Here is a 21,495-nt window from a genome sequence, read left to right as displayed (position 1 = left end):
TTAATCATTTGCCATAAAATGTGTATTACATTGCGAATTTCAAAAATCAAAATTATTTGATATCAGAAGGCCATTCTTCGTATTCAGAATGCAATTCGATATGTCTGATGTGCTCTAATGTCCCACAATAAATACTGTCCAAACGTTCACACCCCACCCCTTAATGAATTGACCAATATGTTAATTGTGATAACATATGGATATTTGGAAGTAATGATAATGACCAAAGGTATAAATCTACCATTTATTTTGATCAACTAGTTGATAGTTCATTAATAACTAGCATCAAAGCAGCATTGACAGTCAAAACAAAAGATCAATATCAAAATTTCTATCCTTATAAGGCAACCTTTGAGAAGTATACAATGTACACTGGTACCCTGCAATCTTGGCGCTTCATTTTGGTGCTCACACTGACAAAGTCTGCAGGCATACCTTAATTGAAATTGGCAACTTATTTGTATAATAACCTACAGCGCAACTTTCTCAGGCTCTCATTCATATTCCTATTGGTACACACATAGCGGACTATAGCGTTGATGCAAGTTGTAAAAGAAACAATAGATGCATTTTGTCAAATAAATAATGGATGCACTGCCATAAGATCATTTGAACATGTGTTACTCGCATAATATTGCAACACAAAAGCATTCTCAGGATGCTATATGTGACCATGATGATCACAGCGCCGACAAATTAAATGTGCTGAGACTGCATTAGCCAATAGGCTGCTGACATGAATTGGCTGACTGCATCATTGGTCAGTGGGAAGAGATGAGAGTGGGCAAGAGACCTAAGTCACTGGGGACTAGCGAATGCATAGATCAAAGACACTCTACAAATAACCTGTAACTGAATTATGATGGATTCAGGCTACTTCCTCTTCTAGTTCACTCAGGTTTCTGACCTTAGAACAGTACAATGTAAGCTTACCCAAATGTCACATTTCTTACCCTGTAATTCCTGATGTGAGGTAGTCTTTACCCAAGTAATTGAAGCCATGCCTTATAAGATCCTGAGATAAATCTTCTACTTTGTCTCCACCAAAGGCTACAATGAAAAGAAATACAAAGCTGAATTTATACTTGAATGCTTGTTGCAAATCTGTTTTGCTTACATGTTCTTTATGTGGCATATTTTTCAGAATTGTCAAAGTAAAGTCTCTTTTTTGTCGAAGTTATATCTCTGCCATATTTAACAGCCGCAATAAATATATAACAGCCATGATAAATATAAATGCAAAACCACAAGGACACTTCACTTTTGAAAAGTGATTGGCTATAAACAAGAACCATACAAAAGCACATGCAAATGCAACTAACTTGCATTTTACAGCCATGATAAATATAAATCACTGCGCTTTTCCCCCTTTTTTTTGATAAATATAAATGCAAAACCACAAGGATGCATCCCTTTTGAAAAGTGATTGGCCATAAACAAGAGCCATACAAAAGCAACTTGTATTTTTGTAACTTGTATTTGGGGATCTTAAAACTGAATTTATGAAAGTTACTAATTCAGTTTTAAGATAGTTGGCATTCTTAATGTGATACAAACTGGTCACTCAGTTTTTCTTTTCAGAGTATTATTTTCTTTTCAACTCGTCTTATTATTTAGAGGCTCTAAGGGGCTGTGTAAAGGCCGACGTTCTTTTTCCCAGGTGTTTTACTAATTTGTGACGGATGTAATTATTTTATTTTCAAGTGGTCAATTCAAATTACAAACTTACCTGTTCCGTAATGGAAAGTTCCATCTAATACACCAGCTTTACCAGCCATGAGCTCTATGAGCTTTCCCACTGTCATACGAGAGGGGAATCCATGGGGGTTCATAACCTGACAAAAAAGAGAAATTCAAAGAATTAATGATATTGCCCTGGCACGTAGCAAGGATTTTTTGGTGGGCAATAATGGTGTAAATGAAGAGATGCTATTACACTGTTGAAAACAACATGCCTGATTTCACCAAACATGCCAGGGTCCTAGCTAGGATTTGACAATTCCCCATCCTTTATCACCAAATCCCTCTCCCTAACAGCGCAGCACTGTGATGGTATAAACTATCAACCGGAGAGTGAACTGGTCAAAATAAACAATGACAATCAACCAATAAACTGTCTAATTTATGCATGAGTGATATAACAATCAATCACGGACTGCAGAGAGATTGATTTCTATTCTAGTTGAATACTTCTCAACACCTTATTAGGGACAAGCGAGAGACGATGATTGCAGATATCAGATCCGGGGATGGTCCCCCTTTTCTTTTCAAATAGCTCTGACACTTTAACATGCACAGGGATGAATCCACCTGAACACGGGACCAACGGCTTTATGTGACTTCCGAATCACGGACGTCGCACATACACTACCTATATCTGCACGTGCTAAGCAGTGTATGGGGGTGAGAAGAAATTCTACAATTAAATTCTGTGATGTAACTAAACTTAATTAAAGGATTTCTGACCATATAGGAACTTTTGGGGAGGGAAGAGAATTTTCACCTAAGGCAAGCCAAAGGTTCGAACCCTCGCCGATCGTATCTCCAGGCCGGCAGCGCTACGCCTTAACCACTCGGCCAAGGATGTCACATGTGAACTAGTTTTATTACAATTGCACAGTAACACAGGAATCAGGTATTCACAGGTATTAACCATTTCAAGCATTTAAGCAGGGAGTATATTAGATTGGTACATTGTAGAAGGCAGATAAAGTAGCGGTCCGCAAAGCTACATGGATGCTTCTTCAGCATACAATGGCAACCTCTGTGATAGTGGTATTGGAGTTGGGCCAACACAACACCGGGAATCACTTGAAAAATGAAATTTGAAAAGCGAAATTGAGAGTCAGAGCTTTGATTTAAAGAGGATGGTCTGATTTCATCTTGGCTTATCAAATGCAAATAAAATATCGCTCAGTTCTTGCATACTTACTATATCAGGGCATATTCCTCTGTCATCAAATGGCATGTCTTCTTGTTGCACTATTAGACCACACACTCTGCACAGGAAATAAAAGAACAAGTGAATTGAGTCAATTAAAAACCTTCCTACATTTATAATTGATCACAAACCTTCCTACATTTATAATAGATCACATTCTATTATGGCTTCAGTTGATTTCACTCACAGTTGTGATGGGCTATTGGAAATCCAAACACCCTACACAGTGTCATCGCCCCAATATCTTCATGGCAGAAATCGCCATGGTAGGTTGAATCCACAGCCACGCACAGCCATTTTGTTCCGACCTGTTTAATAGTTTTGAGACGCATAATGGGCCGAGGGACATCGGACTAAGGCTATTGACAATAGCCTGGTGACTGACCTCTGTAGATGTCAGTGAGCATGGTATACGTCATGACGTCATCTGCTTTTAGACTGCCTCAACCAGTGGCCTACGCTGTGCTATAGTTTCGTGTATTTTCCCGTGACCCAAGTGTTTACGAATGAGGGCAGCTGTCTTTTTTCTTTGTTCGGCACATATAAAATCAGAATTTTTGTCAGTTTTTTAGTTCAATACACACGGTTCTTTCTCAATACCCAAGCTAACGACTATCATATTCTTTCAACACATATATTCAAATGCAAGCCTTGAAATCGGCTTCTTTAGAATAAAAAAATTATGGGAGATATTCATCATTTTCTACCCCGGTATCCAAAGATTTATCGTCTGAATATCAAATCGTGCATAGCACATACATGTGTATCGATCCCGGGTATTGATTTTATTTTCTGTACAATGTAATTATTTACCAAGTGATGTCGGTGTGCCCTATGGAAGATTTATTTATTTATTAAGGTATAAAACAATCCAGAAAGCAGGTCACAGATCGGATATGTTTGGGTAACAATTAAAAATATATGTACAAAATCAACAGACAAAGCAACAACAAAATGTATACAAGAGCAAAACATTAAAAGGCAAAAAGGAAATCATAGATTATTAAGACGCTCATCAACAACCTGAGGAATTGTAGATTGCATGTACATACCCTTAATCTTCCAATTAATTAATAATTAAGATTAAGGTCATGTATTCCATATGATATGGGTGTATGTATTTCAACTGTAATAGCCCAATGCAAGGTTAGGATGACTTTTCTTCCCATGACCAGTTCCAGGGAAGGAATTAACATGGCATCATTATTGTCATAATTGGAGTTGATCCCTTAAAATAAAAGTGGATTGTTTTCTGGGTAATTCACCTTAATGTCATGATCCCTTAAATCTAGTTGCAGGTATGTGCACTGAAGCTTGCAATCTAGATGTGGTGTGTGTATTGTATGTAGTGGTCAGACCTGGATTCTAGGTCAGTCCATTTCTTTTGTGGACAATTCTTTAGGTATTGTCAATATTCAGTTTTTTGTGTGTCATGTAAATTAGTCCCAGGCTTGGTGGATGCATGTTCACAGGAAATCTGGGCATTCAATTTTAACATCTGATTGAGATAAGATCTGCTGCCCATTTCACTGAGGAAAGTGAAATGTTGTTTTATTCAGCATGATGGATATTTCTCTATTCTAACATCGTATGGCTAAAAAGGCTTTACCAGTTTGCGATGCTTCATACAGAAAGATATACCAGGTCTTATGGAAGCTAGAATCAGCAATAGAAGCTAATTTGTGCCTTGTGTTTGAGTCGGGTTTGGCGAAGTTTAAAATGGTCGTCGTGGTTGAAGCTGACACTTTGACTTTTCCAACTTTGTGAGAACCATGCTGGTTTAAGACATTGTTCGTGTAAGTAAAATAATATTGTTTGTAAATTATAAAGTGGATGTAATGATGAATTAGTTATTTAAAGAAAGCTTTGCTTGTGATAGTTAAATTATTGTTTTGGTGGGAAAATCAAATTTAGATTTTCATAGTGTGATAAATTTTGTATTCAGCATAAAGTTCCAAATTGAACATAATTAAATTGGTGCTGAACATATCATATAATTTTGTGTCGAGATTGACAATTTAAATCATCCTGCTGTAGAGACATAAACTTCAGGAATTTAAAATATATCTTGTGGAACTAGCCATTTGTGAATGTTGTAAAGAAGTTCCATATCTTTCATTAATCAAAGAAAGAAGTCAGTAGTATATTCTGTGGCTCATTTGGAAATATGAAATAGTCTTCCAGATAGAATATTGTGTGAAGTTTATCATATGAACTTGAAAACAAATCCTAGTCACGGATTCAGTAATTGTATTTATACAGCCGTACATGGGTGTGTATACTCTACTCTTGGACTTGGACGTTGGGAACTGTTGTTTTCGTCGACATTCTGCATTCCATGTTGGTTGAACTAGGCGTGGCTACATGTTGTGGCATAATTGGGAATGGATTCAACGCACTGTATAACTGCCAACGTTGTGATGGAACTCTAGTCGTGTAACGACATTTAAACGTATCCTTTCCAAGTGCACTTGGTATATTTTTTTTATCGCGAGTGATTAAGTAAATTGAGTATACTCATTATTTAGTTTCATCTAACTGACTAGTCATAATACATTTAACCGTTATTGCCATTGTGATATTTATTTATTTTTCATGCGTATAAGAGAACTTTTTTTTTTTGAAGTATTTATTACAATCCTTTTGTTGCGTGACATTATTTCGTCTCTTTGTTGTTCACATTATTTGCTGCGTGGCTTAGCTTAGCGTCGGTTGGGAATTTCAGTCCAATCCTGACAATTATATATGTGAGACGAGTACTTCATCCTACCAATATGTTTTGAATATCCTATCGTAATTGAAGGAAATGGACCAAGCAAAGACCCTTGTGGAACTCCTACTTACCCTTTCTGTCCATGCCTACTACTGAATTTATCCCCAATCTCTGGTCTTCTTGTTTGTCTCAATAGTACCTTGATGAGAAAGGCTTCTTCTGGGTTGGATGTTATCAGCACTTTTTCTATATAGGATTCCCTTGGTCCTTTGTAGCTAGAAAGAATCCAATACATCAATTTAATTAGTCTCTAATCATTAATTATTATTAAGTGGTGTGTTCTACACAGATCAATATTAAGCTCATTACTGTGGTACATGTACTTAGATGAAAGTCTGCTTCTGGTTTGGTTGGTATTATCCCCTTTTCTGTGAAAGATTTCCCAAGTCCCTAGGTTCCTTATCACATAAATAAATCTATGCAACATTACCAGTATTAACAATATGTGACATGATCAAAGGGAATGAGTCGCATGTCGACCCTGGTCGACAATGAATTTTACATAATTTTCTAAAAAGAACATCCAGAGCTTTCAGAAACTGAAAGTCCTGTCTTGATACGACTTTACTTTCGAAGTTACATCAATGGATCAATCGCTGAAAACAATATAAAAAAAAGAATTTCAACACTTTCTTTGCTAATATCTCAAAATTGATATTAGCGACATCCGACTCATTTCCCTTGATCATGTCACATATAGGTACATCCATGTACTATTTCTGATCCATTGCCATATAGGATAAGTCCCATGCATACATTGTATAACTAACTACAATACATGTATATGTCTCATACATTGTTATCATTACTTACAATATAGGTACATCCCTGTACTCAGGCTGTCTTTGCTCCCCTGATGGGCCTGTCTGTAATGGGTTCATCGTAACCACGGGCATAGATTTGTTTAATAACACCTGCTTGCTCTGTACACACTCCCCTAGAATGAATAAACCAAGAATATACAAGATTACTATTATTGCAGATAGCAATTAGTTCAGCAGTATTAGTGATCCCAGCAAAAGCATATTAATATTTGAAATTTGTGGGAATAGCTAAAAAGTGAGGGAATCCAAATCCAAGCAATCCAGATAATCAAACAACACAAAACAAATAAATTAATATTTCTTGTTAGGTTTTTTGTTCACATGAAAAATTTAATAAAAAGGATGAAACCAGCAGTGTTGAAACATGTGAATCTCTATCATGCCTATATGGAGTACCATCTGAAAATTTAGAGGTAGGAATTAACACTTCCGGGTTCATTATCACTATCTGCAGGCATCATCATTCCATTTCAGAGTCCGAATTGATGCAGAATGTATCCTCATCCTCAACAAACCCTCATGAATTTCTTCTTCATCTGAAATATTTGTGCCATTATTGGCACAATTTTAACCCCACACTTTTAACCGATTATCGGAATTTCAAACCCCCATGCTGTAGAAAGCATGCTGGACAAACAGTATTAACTTTGCAATCAAATGGAAATAAGTATCCATTTAGGAGGCTTTCTTGTGCAATACAAGATTTTAATTCAGTATTGTTTGATAATATATTATTCCATAATTTATCTTTATCATCACTGTATCTGTATATTTTTCTTAATAATATTGTCATTTGTATGTTGAAATTTTAATATGAATATGAATATCAATCAATCAATCAATATCAACGTTCATGAGCTATTTACCTGGTGCACATATACCATCAGCATCTAGTACTTCATGGCGCCATATTGGTTTACGAGTAGCAGCATCAAGCATGGGTCCCATCATACGATCAAAGGTTTGATTGGCATATCTCTTCAATGTGCACTTCTGATTACGATATACCAAACACCTCCCAAAGCCTGAAACAAATTTAAAATGCCAAATATTATCAAAGTGGGAGCAGCGTGGTACACTGGTTAAGGTCTTTGCCTTTGGTGCGAGAGGTCCCGGGTTCAATTCCCAGCAGGACCCTAAAAAAAAAGCAACCCCCTTCACCAGGTCACTTGTACCTGGCCGAAGTTTCGTCAGCGTTATCTCCTAGATTTCAGCTGTTAATGCCTAAATATGCTTGACATAAAAAAAACCATGTAAATGGTTCCAAGCATAATGTAAATTGTCACATTATGTTTGGAACAAAGATAATAAATATTGTGGTGTGCATCATTTTGACCTGGGCAAAATGTGTAGATGCTGCAAGGTCTTGGCACTGACCTGCTCCAATTGCAATATTGGCCTGATTCTTCTGGCTAGCCTGGTAAAAAACACATCACTGCTATAATTTGGCTCACCTCAAGTTTGGTAGTGACGTATGTGCGTATTTTGCTCGCCACAGTATCGAATCGCGCGCGAAAAGTTAAACGCGCTGAGCGAACACGCACTCGTACAGAGGCGGTTTGTTGTCACGCTTACGGCGCAACCACGAAAAAGCATTGACGTCACTACCAAACTTGAGGTGAACCAAAATATATGACTCACAGTGCACTTGATACTGGAGGAGAAGGGGTCCCCAGGGCTTGCTTCCCAAAAAAACCACAAATCCTCAGTTATTCAAAATGTCTAGAGACGGTGACTTCCGTGTACACATCAGCAGGTATACTACAGGTACACCAAAATTATGCATCTTCTATATCATAGTCACTGTATTTGTGACAGCCATGATACTATATGACCAGCAATCAATGCTTACCTCTGTCTACAGATGCTTTGTTAAGGATAAGAGCATCTTCTATATCATAGCCGCTGTAACTCATCACAGCTACAATGGCATTCTGGCCGGCAGGGATCTTGTCAAAGTGAATTAGATCTATCGTCTGCAAACAAAACAAAGCAATCCAGGATTTGAGTGGGCATCAGCAAAAATATGAAATATACATAATACGGAGCTACGTGAGGTGATTGCACATGCTTGTTTGCACATTGAGGAAAGATGAGGTGATGTTGTCCCTATATGTAGCCTGTGCACTCAACACATGTGTACTCTTCATGTAAAAATCATTTACTGCCCAGAAAAATGTATACATACCAGAGCCCTGACAGCTGCTTCAGAAGTAGGTTATAGTTTTGGAAGCTGCCATTACCCTGCCATTGCATATCCTGAACACCACATAAATCGCATGGGTACAGGTATTTTACGTTCTGCTGATTACATACTTTGCTATGCATCTTAAGCCCTTATATGCGGCTTTAGTGCCCCAATGGAAGCCCCATTATGTGCGTCAAGCAGCAGAATCATGGCGGCTTCTTATCAGGCTCCTTAAGCATGCAAATTTGGCTGATTCGAGGCAGAACAAAATTTGCAGTTGTCGCCAGAGATGAAACCCAAGATTTAAATAACAATTAACATTTAAATTTATGTAATTTAATCAGTGAGAAACTATTATTATTTATGCTCTTCATGCTAGCCATAGGCTTCAACATAAAAAGTCAAAGTTTTGAGATTAAATTCTCAAATAATCAAGAGTTATCTCAAAAACTACTGAACCAATACTAGGCTTGTTTATACTCATTTTGATGCATTTTTCATGCTGATTCCAAATATGGTCATGAATATGAACTATTCTGAAATGTTTGAATTTTTAAAGAAAATTTGACATTTGTTGTCTCAACCACATACTGACCTTTGATTTACAGAGTGGTGCCTGTGGATAGGACAACAAGTACATCAATGTGTCTATTCTGTTTCTTTGGTTGTACCCAATAGTACCTGCATAGAGAAGCAAGGATTCAAAAATAATAACAGCAACATATGTACAGATACACCAGGGCAAACATGTAGGTATATTATAGGTTTAAAAGATGATGATGGCTTATTTAATTTAAAGGGGAACAAGTCACGGAGGGAGTGTGCTCCTGCTAGACCAGAGAAGGGGAACAAGTCACGGAGGGAGTGTGCTCCTGCTAGACCAGAGAAGGGAACAAGTCACGGAGGGAGTGTGCTCCTGCTAGACCAGAGAAGGGGAACAAGTCACGGAGGGAGTGTGCTCCTGCTAGACCAGAGAAGGGGAACAAGTCACGGAGGGAGTGTGCTCCTGCTAGACCAGAGAAGGGAACAAGTCACGGAGGGAGTGTGCTCCTGCTAGACCAGAGAAGGGAACAAGTCACGGAGGGAGTGTGCTCCTGCTAGACCAGAGAAGGGGAACAAGTCACGGAGGGAGTGTGCTCCTGCTAGACCAGAGAAGGGGAACAAGTCACGGAGGGAGTGTGCTCCTGCTAGACCAGAGAAGGGGAACAAGTCACGGAGGGAGTGTGCTCCTGCTAGACCAGAGAAGATATCTTATCCTTCCCACAATCCTTTGTAACATGAGCATCACTTCATTACATCAAATGGCACTCATATTCCTTTGTACAGGCTCCCTTTGTTTTTCATGTTGATTGTTGAGAATAGACTGGCTAAACATTGGTCAATAGTCAAGAAATGAACACATTTTACAAGATCTGGATGGGCTCTGTTCATTAAGTACTTTTTGTCACTATCGACCAATGTTGCACGAGATAGTAAATCAGTAAAGAAAATGAAATTGAAGGAATGCATTGTGGGAAGTATAAGGTATCGTCTCTGAGTGTGGACTAATAACCTTATTGCCCAACTGTTGACAATGTTTAGAATGCATTTTGCTATTTGTGATCTATCCACACCGTACAGCAAGTGTGGATGACAGTGGTTTCCTTGTGTCCCCTTTTTATATAACGTTTTCTCATATGCATGTCCCTGATTGATGGTGTTTACCCACCTTCCCCACATGAAACTACCTCTAAACTGGGAAGATGTGTAAAACTATGCAAATGCGGATGTTTTTAAACATTTGTGTAACATTCTCGGTTAACTGGTGAAAGTCAGATATTTAAAAATATCTGACTTTCACCAGTTAACTGGAGATGTTACACATATTATTCATATTTTTATGACATTTTCTCCTATGAACAGGGCACATATGTTTTATCACTGATAGGGGATGTACTCTTAATATTTAATTTTATGTTATTTGCAGCCCATTACACAGATTTATAAAATGGGGATGGTCCTTGTATCCATGGAACATGCTATTCCATTTGAAATCCATACACCACCTATGGCAGACATAACCTTATAATCTCCCACACAGGGTGTGTAGATTTTAAATGGGGTCACTCACTCCAGCACTGAGTCCCCTTTGTATGCCCATAGCACACTGGTATTTGTTTCTAGGTGATTGGTTGTGGTGAGGGTGTGGTATCAAACCTACCCCAACACCCCCCACACACAGTAAACTTACCCATAGCTTGTTTGCCCATAGCACACTGGTATGTGTTTCTTGGTGATTGGTTATGGTGAGGGTATGGTATCAAACCTGCACAAACACCCCCTCCACACACAGTAAACTTACCCATAGCTTGTTTGCCCATAGCACACTGGTATGTGTTTCTTGGTGATTGATTGTGGTGAGGGTATGGTATCAAACCTGCACAAACACCCCCTCCACCCCCCCACACACACACAGTAAACTTACCCATAGCTTGTTTGCCCATAGCACACTGGTATGTGTTTCTTGGTGATTGGTTATGGTGAGGAGGTATGGTATCAAACCTGCACAAACACCCCTCCACCCCCCACACACAGTAAACTTACCCATAGCTTGTTTGCCCATAGCACACTGGTATGTGTTTCTTGGTGATTGATTGTGGTGAGGGTATGGTATCAAACCTGCACAAACCCCAAGGATAGTGAATGGTTCTATCTCTAGATGTGTTGTTTCACTGAAAAATTGGAAAAGTATAATAAATGGTTAATGTGAAAAAAATCCTTATTTACCTTGTTGATGGAATCACTCTCTTCATTCACATCAAGATATTCCACTAAACCTATTATTATGTAATCTAAAAGCTACACAAACCTTTTATTGGCCCCTTACCTTGTAATTAACTGCTCATAGAGGGCGATCTCTGAATCACTCTCTTCATTCACGTCAAGATATTCCACTAATCCCTCTCTCAGGAAATCATCAAAGCTACGGAAACCCCGGGTGAGTTCCTTGATGTGCTTGTTAGTCACTTTTGGTTTGCTCTTATCAACTATGATGTATGGTCTGTAAAGAAACCACGGATGTTCATAAACCAATAAACATGTCTCTCGGTAGTATTGTGGTAATTAGATTTTCATTTATTTTGGGGACATTTAGCGAGGTACTGGGAAGAACTTATGGCTGGGTTAGGCCCGAGTAAACAATAAATTATTGCTCTCTTTCATTCAGATGGTCGACAGACACCTTGCTTGGTCTGAAACTATAATCTTGTTAACCTCAAATCAAGGTTTGTAAATAACCAATAGCCTACGCCCATAGATTACACCATGAGCCAACAACATGACTCCATATTATGTTTATGTATGCTTAATCTCAAGTTACAGCACCAATGATGTAATATGGCCTAAATGGCTAACATGAGTACAGGGAATTATAAGTAAATCCTGCACAGAGTTTTAATATAGGGAAATTGCTTCATACTTCATTTTGAATCAGCCAATGCATGATGACAGATCATGCACCCAAGAGTAGGATGTTAAGAGGAAAAGACACACCAAAGAACTACAGCACACTTCATGTGTTGAATGATTTTATATCAAGCCAACATAATGGCTGACTGAACAACAATATACCGACTAAATGAATAGGTAGGGAGGCATACACTCCTCGGGCTGCTTGGGTGGGTAAATTTTCTCATGCAATGAAATGTAGAGATTAAATACTGCTTACCTACACACCCTGCCTCCATCAGATGCAATATAAACACACTGTTGTGTCACATTTAGGCACACTGAGACAAACTCACTGATGTAGCCAGCCCGCCTCATCAAACGAAATGTGCGGATTAAACGCTGATGATCTCTAATTACACCCAGTATGTTGCCTTGGAAACAAACAAACAAAAATGGTAAAAACCTCACAAAAAGTAACGCAGCTGTTATAAATACCTATAGCTTCAGAACTATTAATGGTATTCACAATATTTTAACATAGAAAGACAGGTGGATAATGTATGCACATTTTGATACCTCATTCGTCCAATTTTGTTCAATATTAAAACAGCAGTATTTTGAACGACAAAACCCCGAATATAAATATTGCACATACAGCGATCAATGGTTATTAAACGCAAGCATTGTGGCATGTAAAACCTAACACTAGTTATGGCGCTGGATTCAAATCAATACAATGTACTACAACTTTTAAATTCAGATTTTTTTCTTTAAAGATTCTGTACTGCTGCATTGTTAATATTGAACAAAATTGGGCAAACAAGGTATCAAAATGCACGTGGATGAACCACCTGTCTTTCTATGTTAAAATATTGTGAATACTTCCAAAGCTTTAGACATGTTTGTAACGGCTGCGTTACTTTTTGTCCAGTCTTTAAAACTTTTTAAATTTTAAACAGAAGAGATATATATACATTTTCTTTTATAAATTTCCTAACGGAGTAACACTTAAAAAAAATTAAATAATATTAATTGAAGCAACAAGATTCTAGCTTTCAGCTTGAATTTTTTTACAAGTGTGAATTAATAACATGTACTTTTTTACAATTCATTTAATCAATTTTTACCATTAAGGAAGACAATATGTACATCCTTAGAGCTTAGCTCTTCCCCTGACAGCAGGCTGACATCCTCCACACCAAGATTAAATGCTAGCTTAATGATCGGTGCTTCATCCAAGTCTGTAGTGATGTGAGTCATGAGTGCAAGGTTCTTAACAAGCCCACATGCCTGAAAAAAAGAGAGTTAAATATCATGCTAAAATAAGCTGCCTTGGGTGGGAGGTATAGCAAATGCAGGAAATAATATTTATTTGAATTACTTGCAAACTACAAAGGTAACAAAATAACAGTAATTTTGTCTCAAATCTGCAAATAGATTCATCAGGATTGTCCATTAAAATTATTAACAAAGTTCTTTAAAAAATCCACTACTGTAAAAGTGGAAATTTTCACGGTACATTAATTTTTGCGCTTTTCCGCTCAATGCCGCTACCGCAAGAATAAAAGCATGCAAATATGTTCTTTTTATGTATACCGTATTTAGTCGAATAAACGCCTCGGGCGTTACATTTTCCCAAGGGGGGGCGTTATTAGAGGTCATTTTTAGCACGAAATTCCCGTTAAAATCATTAGGTAAGCTTAAAAGTCACGCTAAAATGACGAACTATGACCTTTTGACACTGACTTTTGGTTCACTTCCGGGTTCGGATGCAGATTTTCGCCATTTATTGCTGCTACTCATGACCATGTGAGCAACTTGGTAAGCTTACTACACAAGATAGCATGGAAATATCGAATTTTTGAAACATCTTGGTTGAAAAAAAGTGGTGGGGGCGTTTATTTCACCCCAAAGATAAACAGAGCATCAAAACTACAGCAGATTTGTGTATGAAATCCCCTGCTTAGGTTGCCCAAAATCATACATCGGTGAAACCTCAAGACTCTTTGGCATGAGAATGAAAGAACATAAATTTGAGCTGGATGTAGCTTTGGAAAAACCTTAAACCAGGGCCCAAAGAAAAATGTAAGTTGAAAGGGCCCCAAAGAAATCTGCTCTAATTATGGACCATGTCGCTGAGGACAATCACATGATCAGATGGGACAAAGCCAAATATTAAGGGACATTGAAACCAACAGGATTGTGACAACTACTTCCTTCCGCACATATATGACCCGTTTCGGACAGCGCCATCTATGTCAACTACCAATAGAAAGCAGCAGATCTAAGAAAGAACAAAGCTGGTCATTCAATTTGAGAAAGTGCTGTGTTACATCATGAAACATAATTGATGTATGTCAACATCACCAATTATTGGATTTGTTTTAGAACTTTGTAAATAAAATAGCAGTACATTTACACAATATGTTACATTTCTTACACATGACAAAGCAAGTAATTGGTTGAGTTTAGCACACCTTTGTTTCCAATGGACATTTATTGTGAAATGTCATTGTACAAGGAATACATTAAAAAAAAAATTCCACATAGCCCCCGAATGAAAAGTATTTAATTACCTTTGTAATCACTCAAAAAGCATTTTGTGTGAATTTTACATCCGAACTAAGTGCTATTAATTTTTTACGAGCCTTTTTATTTTACATGTAAAGTCTATGGGGGTGACGATTAGAAATGGACGGCAATATTGAAAAACCCTCATTTTGGGCCATTTTAGACACTAAAATGCCCATAAAAAAAGAATAGCACTTAATTCAGATGTAAAATTCACACAAAATGCTACCTGAGTGAGTACAAACATAATTAAATACATTTCATTCAGGGGCTATAGCAAAAGCAAAAAACGTTCTATACCTTAATGGTTATGGAACAAAGGTGAGCACTACTAATCACTTTTTCTTGTGCATCAGATTATCAACTAGACAAACTCACCACTCCTTTTGTCTCACTGGCTTTGCTGTTACATATTTGAACCTCTACTTGTGGGGTGTCAGACAGACAAAGCACACCCTTCCGACACCCACACCCTGGAGTAATTGACTTCATTAACTCCCACCCACCATCCTAGGGAAAACTCTGGATCACACTGCCTCTTTCTCTTCTGGGCTATCAGATAGACAAAGAATATATATGCCTCGCACATGCAATCAATCAAATTTATTTACCCCGGGGTCATACCTCTTCTTCTGGGGTGTCAAATGGATAAACATACCCCCCCACAATTCAATTCAATTCAATTCAAGTTTATTTGGTTTCTTCTCACATATATACAAATTATTATTAAATACAGATAATCAAATACATTATAAATTATATGAGATGTGGATGCCATCAAGAACGCTGAGCGTGTGGCTGATGGCACCCAAGGTTACATGAAAATATTACAATGAAAAACATAGAATTTAATAATTTATTAAATATGAAAATAACATTTTTGCAAAGAAAAGAAAAACAGTATATGGATGTCATATTAGGTACATATACATATACCACATGAATATATTTGACAAAAATTACTTTGATATGAACTAGAACATCCATGAAAATGAGGGTGCAGAAAAAAAAGCATCAAGGGGGGGGGTAAGGAAATTTACATGATTGATGCGTACTCGTTATTGACGGTTTCAGAGTGGTATTGATCCAGGATATAATTTTTCATTCGTGTTTTAAAGGAGGATAGGGAGCAAGAGTTTTTAATGTCGTCGTTCAGTGAATTCCAAGTGGTAGGTCCCTGGGTTTTAATTGTGTTTTTGGCTAGCAGTGTGTTTGTCGTCACGATGTTAAGGTCAAGGGCCTGTCTGGTCTCATAATTATGAATTTCAGAATTTGTCATGAAATGATTATTTGGTAAGTCCTGTGGGAGGAGGTCATGGTGGTAACGATACATATGAGTTGCTAGTTGAAACGTGTAAATATCACGAATTTTTAGTTTTTTTAAGGAAATGAAAAGAGGGGTTGAATGATCCAGCCAAAGTGAATAAGTGCATGTTCTGATGATTTTCTTTTGCATAATGAAAAGGGATTCCAAGTTACTATTATTTTTATCACCCCATACCATTGTACAATAGGATAGGTATGGTAGCACCAGAGTGTTGTAAAGTGTTTGGAGGGAATCCTGGTTTAAAAATGGTCGGACTTTCCTAATTATGCCGTTATATTTTGAAACAATTTTTGATATATGGGATGTATGGGTCTTCCATGAAAGGTTGTTATCAATTAAAATACCTAGGAATTTAGTTACTTCTACTTTTTCGATATCTTTATTATCAATTTCAATGTTAAAATTATGGTCAGGTTTATTGTTGTATTTATTTTTAAAGATCATGAAGTTAGTTTTATCTATATTTAATGAAAGCTTATTGAATTTAAACCAGTTCGAAATTTTCTTGAGTTCTTTATTTATTAATTCTTCAAGTTGTTCTGGGTCTTTGTGGGAAAAAAGAATGTTGGTGTCGTCAGCAAAAATAATAAAATGGGAGGAAGGAGATGAAAGTGGGAGGTCATTTATATATAAAAGGAATAAAAGTGGCCCAAGGATTGATCCCTGGGGACACCGCATATTATGTCACCTTCTGCAGATTTCTGGTGGTTATAAACGACATACTGTTTTCTTTCACAAAGATAATTTTTATCCATAGATTGGCAAGACCTCTGATACCGTAGCTATTTAGTTTTTGGAGAAGTATATCATGGTTGAGGGTATCAAAGGCCTTGCTTAAGTCTAAGAATATCCCAAGACTATGCCATTTTTCGTCTAACGCACCTGTAATTTTGCAGTAAAGGTCATTTATTGCCATGTATGTGGACCGGTTTGGTCTAAAACCATATTGGTGGGAACTTAAGATATTATTTTTAGCAATGAAATCAGAAAGCCGGGTGTATATTATTTTTTCAAGTATTTTTCGAGACAGAAGGTAATATTGAAATCGGCCTATAATTACTACAAATCTGATTATCACCAGATTTAAAAATTGGTATTACTTTTGCGATCTTGAGTAAAGATGGGACAATGCCTGTGAGTAGGGACCTATTGAAAATATGTGAGAGAACAGGGGCTATTTCATTGATTATTGTTTTGAGTAGTTTAGTGCTTATATTGTCAAAGCCACTACTGTTGCTAGCCTTAAGTTTTTAGTTATTTTAATTATTTACGTCAGGGGATGTTGGGTTTAAGAACATACTGCTATGCTGATTTAATGAATTTAGTGGAGAGATGTAGTCATCGTCAGGAGTAGTTATTTTCTCAGCTAGCTTAGTGCCTATGTTGGTAAAAAAATTATTGAAGTTATCGGCTATTTCAGTTGAATTGGTAATTTTTTGCCATCTTTATCTTTAAAGAAGTCGGGTAATTTGGTACGTCTGTTTCTACCTAGAAGATTATTCAATGTTTTCCAAGTTTCTTTCATGTTAAATTTATTTGATTCAATTTGGGCGGTAATATGGGATTTTTTGGCTGTACGTAGTAAATTATTTAATATATTTCTATATTTAGTATATTTAAGTTTATTTTCTGATGTGGGTTTAGAGATGTACTTTTTATATAGTTTATCTTTAGTTCTAATTGATTTAACAAGGCCTGTAGTGATCCAGGGCTTACGTGGTGATTTACGTTTGGACATTTTAGTTGTTCTTATAGGGCAGTGGATGTCTAATAGGCCAGTGGTTTTATAATGAATTTCGTGTATGAGTTTTCAGGATTATCGTCGTGGAGTATAAAATCCCAATTGACAATAGACAGGGAGTTTTTGAAACCTTTAATATTATTTGGTTTGAATTGCCTTGTTTGTTTAGTTATAGGTTGAGAAATGTTATCAAAACGAGAGCCTTTAACAGAAATAAAATTTGGGAAATGATCTGAGAGGTCTGTAACCAAGTTGCCAGAAGTTATTTGGTTATCAGTATCATTTGTAAAAATATTGTCAATTAGCGAGATTGTAGTACCGGTCTTGGTTGTGTAGACTCGGTGGGTCGATCAATACAGGGAAAAATGAATAGGCGTACATCAGATTAACGAATGTATTGACTTGATGGTTATGGTCAAATTTTAGGAGATCGATATTGAAGTCGCCTAAGACAAAACATTTTTTCCTTTCTTTAGAGATGGTATTCAGGGCTGATTCTAGGTCAGAAATGAACTGATGGTAATCGACATATTCTGGTTTATAAATGGCCTAACGATTATATTTTTATCAGGGATTTCGATGAAAACAGAGTCGCAGTGAGTGGCTTTTATTTTAAGGTCAGGTCTTTGAATGAAATTATGTTTAGAGTGGATAAATAAGGGCGCACCTCCACCAGATCTAGCGGGGCGTATACAGTCTATTCTGTCATAGTTGTCAAGGTCAATTAAATTGGATTCATCGGTTGAATTGAACCAGGTTTCTGTAAAACCTATAATGTCAAAATCATGATTTAGAATCGAAATGTAATCCACAATAGTACTAGCCTTTTTGTTAATACTTCTGGTGTTGTGGTGGAATAAAGAAAATTTATTTTGGCGGAGGGCATTTTCATTAATAATTGAATTAGTGTCGTAATATTTGCATTTGCAGCACAGGTTTAGGTCAATGTTACATGAATTATCTGAAGTTTGGAATGTGAATTGAGTACGCTACTAAATTTAGACGGAGTGAATTTGTGCTCTGACATGAAAGTTGACAAATCGGGCATGGTGCGAACGGGACAAAGGGTGCAGGAGAGAAACTAAATTAAAGTGGAATTTGGTTAAAAAAAGCAAATAAGGTTGGATTTGGTCTGAGGGAAAAGAGGAAAGAAGCCATTTTACGAGAACAAGTTGAAACCATGAAGATAAAATAAATTCATGGTTAAGTTAACAATCAATATGTGGTTTAGAACAAATATAAGGGACTCATAGTCCCCTTTGATAATAAATACAATACAAGAAGTAAATACATTGTAATTCCAGCTGTGTTTTGAATGATTTCGTTTGGGGCACAATACTAGTTGAAAAACTCTTTCAGTACTGGATCAGCTGTCTGTATTTTACTGATTATTGATACATGCAGGTCATTCACATATGACTACAATGCCATTCATGGAGTTCACAAAGCCAAGAAACCGATTGCAAGGGTAAAATAGTATCCTTGATCAAGAATAATGAGGAACACCTGGATTGTAAAAAAAGCAGATGAATCCTATTATAATGTGGGATAGCATGCATGGACGGCTAACAGAGTCAATTGTGAAAAACCTACATGCCTCGGTTGACTGGTGAATATTATCAAAGAATAACTGATGATTGATCACAATGGTGCCACTTTGACATCCTACCTCCTTTTGGGGTGGTGTCAAATAGAGCAAGTGTGCCCCACCCATACCACTACCCTGGGAAAGACCCTGGAGTTATTGAATCTGTCCATACTCTTTTTTTGTGTGGTGTCAATATTGGACAAAAATATCCTCCCACATTACCACCCTGGGGTCACATCAACATACCTGCCAACATTGAAAACCTAGAAAACAGAGTCCACGGAGAACGGAGGCGCGGGCAAGCCAGTAGTATCGCCCTGACGGGGGGGGTACAAGTGGGCCCTGTTGGGGTCCAGGGCAAAGCCCTGGTGAAATTCGAGGGGCAAAGCCCCTGAAGCTAGAGGGTTTCTACACTGTAAAAACCCTTATAAGCCCTTATAATTTGATAGAAAAACAACAATAAAGAACAAGGTGAAAATGAAGCCCTAGGCTTTTATACACTTCAGCTTGCATTTGAGGAGGGATTTATACTCCATATCTAGCAACAATTTCAACACATATTTGATGACTACAACCTTTGAAAAAATGTGAAAAAACATTTGGGACCTGTTTTGAAAATATGCTTCCTTCACACAGAAAATGTGCTTTTAAAAATGCAGTTTCCTATACTTTTGTACATAACGATCATTCGTTGAAGCAATTTTTTGGCTTTATAACAAGGCCTACGTGACTGATAGGACATTGATACAGGGTGTCCCAAAAAAAAGAGGCCCCTCATTGCTCCCTCTTTTTCTCCTATTTCTGAAAAGTTGATCAAATATATTTTGGTATGTAAAGAAACCTTGAGTCGTTAGCTTTAATAAACCAAAACAATCATATCAATCGGCTCACAACTTTTGCAGATATGCTCTTTTAAAGAAATGTACCCGTTTTTCACTCTGTCCACGGAGAAGGTTTGGCTACTTCAAAGATTGAAAAGGAGTACACATACCGTGCATGAATATCAAACATTCCTCAATGATAACTTTATGAAATAATTTTATTTATGGGCAATGGATTTTGTTAATAGTGTCATTAATTTGTGGGTAAAATGGATGCCGAATGGGACTTCTTTTGCTTTACTTGCCATTACTTATTTTTTCTTGGTTATTTATGCCTTTTTGTTTTATGTTTCTTACTTTCTTACCTTGTTGTTTATTGCTTTCTTTTTTTATACATACTCCATATCTAGCAACAATTTCAACACATTTGATGACTACAACCTTTGAAAAAATGTATAAAAAAACATTCTGGGACCTGTTTTTAAAATTTTGAAAAATATGCTTCCTTCACACAGAAAATGTGCTTTTAAAAATGCAGTTTCCTATACTTTTGTACATAACGATCATTCGTTGAAGCGATTTTTTGGCTTTATAACAAGGCATGACTGATAGGACACTGATATGATCATCTATCACATATGATCCTGTGCCATATACTGGGGTACCCAAAAAGGTGGCTTTGTTACATTTTGATGTGCAGTTTCGATTTCAAAACACTGTCTCTTGAGTATTCCTTCACTTAGAAGATTCAATTAGGTCTTAAATTAAGGCTAATTTATTCTATATTACTCATGTTTTTATCCTGTTTTAAAATATTTTTCAATTATTTTCTTATGACGTTTGGCATGAAATGTGCCAAGGGTGGCTGAGGATTAGGGGAGGAGGATTAGGGGAGGGATTCATATTGTAAATTTGATTTAAAACCCTTTGAAAAATTTGAATCTAGTAAAAAATGTCTAAATGAACTCCCAGACATCTAAACCAAGTAAATAAATACAGAAGTTCATTTAAAAGACCAATACTTGCTCAGAATGATTGTAAATGTGGAAAAAAGAGGTGGGGTTACATCCTCCCTACTTTGTGATTGTTTTTGCCGCACTCTCTCATTTTTAACCGATTTCCATAAAAAGGTGTCAAAATGCTCAGAAGGATGAACCACTTCAAATGAGATGTGTAGGTAAAATATTTGAACCATTTCATTTTTTTACTATGTAACACAAAGGTACCCCAGGTTGTGACACAGGACCATATATTATACATCTATTGGTTTTCCATGCATTTATAATATGTGC

At 36.9% G+C, this 21,495-nt stretch overlaps 2 protein-coding genes across 2 annotated transcripts in view; one reads left to right on the top strand and one right to left on the bottom strand.

The window, feature by feature from the left end:
* Window positions 1-21,495, top strand: part of LOC140165612 (ubiquitin-conjugating enzyme E2 T-like) — a 264,610-nt gene that overhangs the window by 196,389 nt on the left and 46,726 nt on the right. The gene's annotated exons all lie outside the window — the stretch shown is intronic.
* The window catches only part of LOC140165603 (DNA-directed RNA polymerase III subunit RPC2-like), a 49,350-nt gene that overhangs the window by 7,690 nt on the left and 20,165 nt on the right, over window positions 1-21,495 (bottom strand). The window contains exons 14-25 of the mRNA XM_072188887.1: window positions 13,283-13,445; window positions 12,433-12,586; window positions 11,593-11,766; window positions 11,310-11,437; window positions 9,322-9,407; window positions 8,391-8,514; window positions 7,405-7,563; window positions 6,528-6,651; window positions 5,786-5,929; window positions 2,933-2,999; window positions 1,730-1,835; window positions 954-1,050 (exon numbers count right to left, since the gene is read on the bottom strand). Of these exons, the coding sequence (XP_072044988.1) occupies window positions 954-1,050; window positions 1,730-1,835; window positions 2,933-2,999; window positions 5,786-5,929; window positions 6,528-6,651; window positions 7,405-7,563; window positions 8,391-8,514; window positions 9,322-9,407; window positions 11,310-11,437; window positions 11,593-11,766; window positions 12,433-12,586; window positions 13,283-13,445 (1,526 nt within the window). The remainder of the gene's footprint in view (window positions 1-953; window positions 1,051-1,729; window positions 1,836-2,932; window positions 3,000-5,785; window positions 5,930-6,527; window positions 6,652-7,404; window positions 7,564-8,390; window positions 8,515-9,321; window positions 9,408-11,309; window positions 11,438-11,592; window positions 11,767-12,432; window positions 12,587-13,282; window positions 13,446-21,495) is intronic.

Source organism: Amphiura filiformis, chromosome 12, assembly GCF_039555335.1.
Source record: "Amphiura filiformis chromosome 12, Afil_fr2py, whole genome shotgun sequence".
In the NCBI taxonomy this organism is placed as follows: Eukaryota; Metazoa; Echinodermata; class Ophiuroidea; order Amphilepidida; family Amphiuridae; genus Amphiura; species Amphiura filiformis.
The sequence above is the reverse complement of the archived record's forward strand: the minus strand, read 5'-3'. Positions and strand labels throughout refer to the sequence as shown.